Genomic DNA, 3,043 nt, shown 5'->3' with positions numbered 1-3,043 from the left:
GTAACACATTTCATTGTTGCTCTCTAGACTTCAATTAGTAAGTCAGTAAGTAACATGTATTACATGTTGTTATGCATTATCATATACTTGTTTCACATCGGATGAAATGAGCAATAGCCAAAGAGACTGCATCTGCATCTGCATAGGATACCCCCAAATGACCACGCGAGGGGCAAAAGTAGGGGGGGGGAGCTGAGGCTCCCGGGTTAGGGCGGGCAGGCCGCCTGCCTGGCACGGAAGTGCTCAACGTTGGGAGCGCTTACAACCGTGCCAGGCAGGGCATTCCACTCGGGAATTGTGCGTGGGAAAAAAGAATGTTTGTAGATATCGGTGCGTGCAAATATGTGTTGATATTTGAAGTCGTGACTACCCCGGGTGCGCCCTTGGGCAGGCTTCAGAATATTGCTGGCGTCTATGTTAATATTATTGTTGACTACTTTATAGAAAAAGGTGAGGCGGGCGTTCCTCCTCCTTTCGGAGAGAGGGCGCCACTGCAGGTCTGAAAGCATTTGTGTCACGCTGCTAGTCTGCCGGTAGTCATTTAGGGTCACTCGGGCTGCCCTGCGCTGGACGGCCTCCACCGCCTGTATCCCTTTGTTGGTGTACGGGTCCCAGACGATGGCACTATATTCCAAGTGAGGCCGTACCAGCGCTTTGTAACAAGTGGCCTTGACCCTAGATGGACAATGGGTCAAGTTGCGCCGAATGACTCCTAGGACCTTACCAGCTTTGCTAGTGGCGTGGTTGATATGGGTGTCCCACCGCAAATCGTCGGACAGTTGTACTCCAAGATAGGGGTGGGACTTAACACCGGTAAGGGCTTCTCCACAGAGGGAGTACTGAGTTATGATGGGGTGCTTTTTACGGGTGATATGGAGGATGTGACATTTAGAGGGGTTGAACGACATGAGCCAACGATTTTGCCATTCTGTTAGCGCATCGAGGTCAGACTGCAGCCCTTGTGCGTCAGAAGGCTTGCTGATAGTTCGATAAATCAAGCAATCGTCAGCAAACAGTCGAACGTGTGAGTCTACGGACAGTTGTGCTTCTCAGCTCTTTAGACAAGATGAATTCACTCACAGACATTCAGCTGTTGCTATAACGTCTATTCTAGTGTAGTGTTAATAAGGTACAGAGAGTCGATGGAGGTCCGTCTGCTCAATGCTCGGGTCGTGGTGCAAAGAGGAAGTCAAAGTTCGGTGCCTCTTACTTGAGGTCTGCAGTTACTTAATATTCAGATGTTGGGCTGTGTACATTGGAGTAAAAGGGGTGTTTTTTCTATACTATTTTTATACTGATATCACAACAGAGACATGAAATTGCTATCGTTTTATCAATTCATCATCACCTTATTCAGGAAATAACTCATAGCCTCCACGTTCCGCCCGATACGATTTTCCTGCAGTGGCAACTGAAAAAAGGCAGCAACACATGTACACGAGATAGTCTTATCTCTGACAAGCATTTGTTTATAACCCCAACATTTACACATCGGTTAATGAAAATTGGAACTACGGGTTATACAAATACATACTTCTAATCGCAAGAAGAAAATTTCTTTATAATTTCCTAACGTTTAATGACAAAAATAAAACTTTAACCCTGTTAACGTCACATAACCCACTCATTATAGAAAAGGTGGGACACTTCGTCTTCCACTGCTTCCAGTCAAAACCCCAAATGCTTAGATTGTAGCTCTCAGCAGTCCATATCATTACAATAATAGTCCCATTTTCTTTATGTTTACTATACATTCTGTATGTTCTATGTTGAATTTAGCCTTCGGGCAAGAACTTGCAAGTAAACTTATTATGATAAACTTTATTAATGTTATACACACTAAGAATGCCTGTTATTTACCTCCCAGACACTGGGCTACTTGGATATTCCTTTCGGGGAACGAAAGAATGCAGTTCCTGCCTGTACAATTCTGGGAATTCTTGACAAACGGACGCACTCTATACTGTTCGGCTCGCCCATCAGGCGTCGCCAAAAATTCACTGACCGCAATAGCTCCTAACTTGGCCACGGCGAAGTACAAGTAGATCCATTCCGGGCGGTGACCGAAGAGCCAGGCGACTACATCCCCTCGTGCCGTACCTATGGCCTTCAGTCCTGCTGCCAGTCTGGTTGTCTGAATGGGTGGAAAATTGCGATATCAGATTGAAGAATATTTTTGTTAGTTCTTTTGGTGTCGACATCATCATCAAACAACAAAACGATGACAATAAAAGTTGAGTGCGAACGAAATGCAAAAGAAAGCTATGCCAAAACACCACGAATGAATTTTAAGTACGGCTGCAAAATGGATCTACATCCATACACTCACAGGATTGGTATTCTTGGATACAGCCATACAGAAAATGTAAGTTTTCAAGAACTTAAGAAATACTCTAGAGTCTTACATGTTCTTGTATGTCGGCAAACGTGACCCTTGAACCTGTCTTCTTGAACACAAACGCCTCTCTGTCCGGCCATCGTGCCGCCGTGTCGTCCAGCAGCTGTCCGAAGGTCACGTCAAGGAGAAGGTCATCGGTAGCGCCCCGCATGTAACTCATGGTGTTTACTGTGAAGGAGTAGTCTCTTAAATCTGACACACAACATGGTGAAATGATTGTCAAGTGTTCGACTATTCGGAGGTGTCACTATGAACTTCCCAGGTCAGAACAACACAAGTGTCTCAGTTGGAAAAGATCAATCAGAACACCACCAACTCCACGTACCACGGCCCTTCCGTACATGGATTCTATATATGGACCTGCATGGCTTTACTGTTAAGCGTTACTGTGCCTTCTGAATTCACCGTTAAGCGTTACCACGAGCCCCCATGCAGACCCTCCTACCCTATACTTACATGTACATTTGTCAAGCTTTCAGACTTTGGACTTCCTGTCCGGCTAACATGTAACAACACCCGAGCTAGATCCTGACGTACCTCTGTATACCATACTCTCCGTATGTATAGAAGAACTATAGAATCGCTTCATTTCAAAAGATTAGAAAGAACATTGACGGTAACCTCGTTCAAGATATATTTTGAATG

General features: G+C 45.1%; 1 protein-coding gene across 3 annotated transcripts in view; it reads right to left on the bottom strand.

Annotated features, from left to right (window-relative positions):
* Positions 1-3,043, bottom strand: part of LOC118413923 (medium-chain acyl-CoA ligase ACSF2, mitochondrial-like) — a 37,164-nt gene that overhangs the window by 19,803 nt on the left and 14,318 nt on the right. For 2 of the 3 annotated variants that reach the window (XM_035817578.1, XM_035817581.1), the window contains exons 2-3: positions 2,406-2,566; positions 2,006-2,134 (exon numbers count right to left, since the gene is read on the bottom strand). In XM_035817578.1, the coding sequence (XP_035673471.1) occupies positions 2,006-2,134; positions 2,406-2,566 (290 nt within the window). Of the gene's footprint in view, positions 1-1,348; positions 1,412-2,005; positions 2,135-2,405; positions 2,567-3,043 lie in introns of all 3 variants that reach the window. The other variant, XM_035817579.1, reaches the window with a different exon arrangement.

Source organism: Branchiostoma floridae, chromosome 4 (genome assembly GCF_000003815.2).
Source record: "Branchiostoma floridae strain S238N-H82 chromosome 4, Bfl_VNyyK, whole genome shotgun sequence".
Lineage (NCBI taxonomy): Eukaryota > Metazoa > Chordata > Leptocardii > Amphioxiformes > Branchiostomatidae > Branchiostoma > Branchiostoma floridae.
This window is presented reverse-complemented; position numbering and strand designations above follow the sequence as displayed.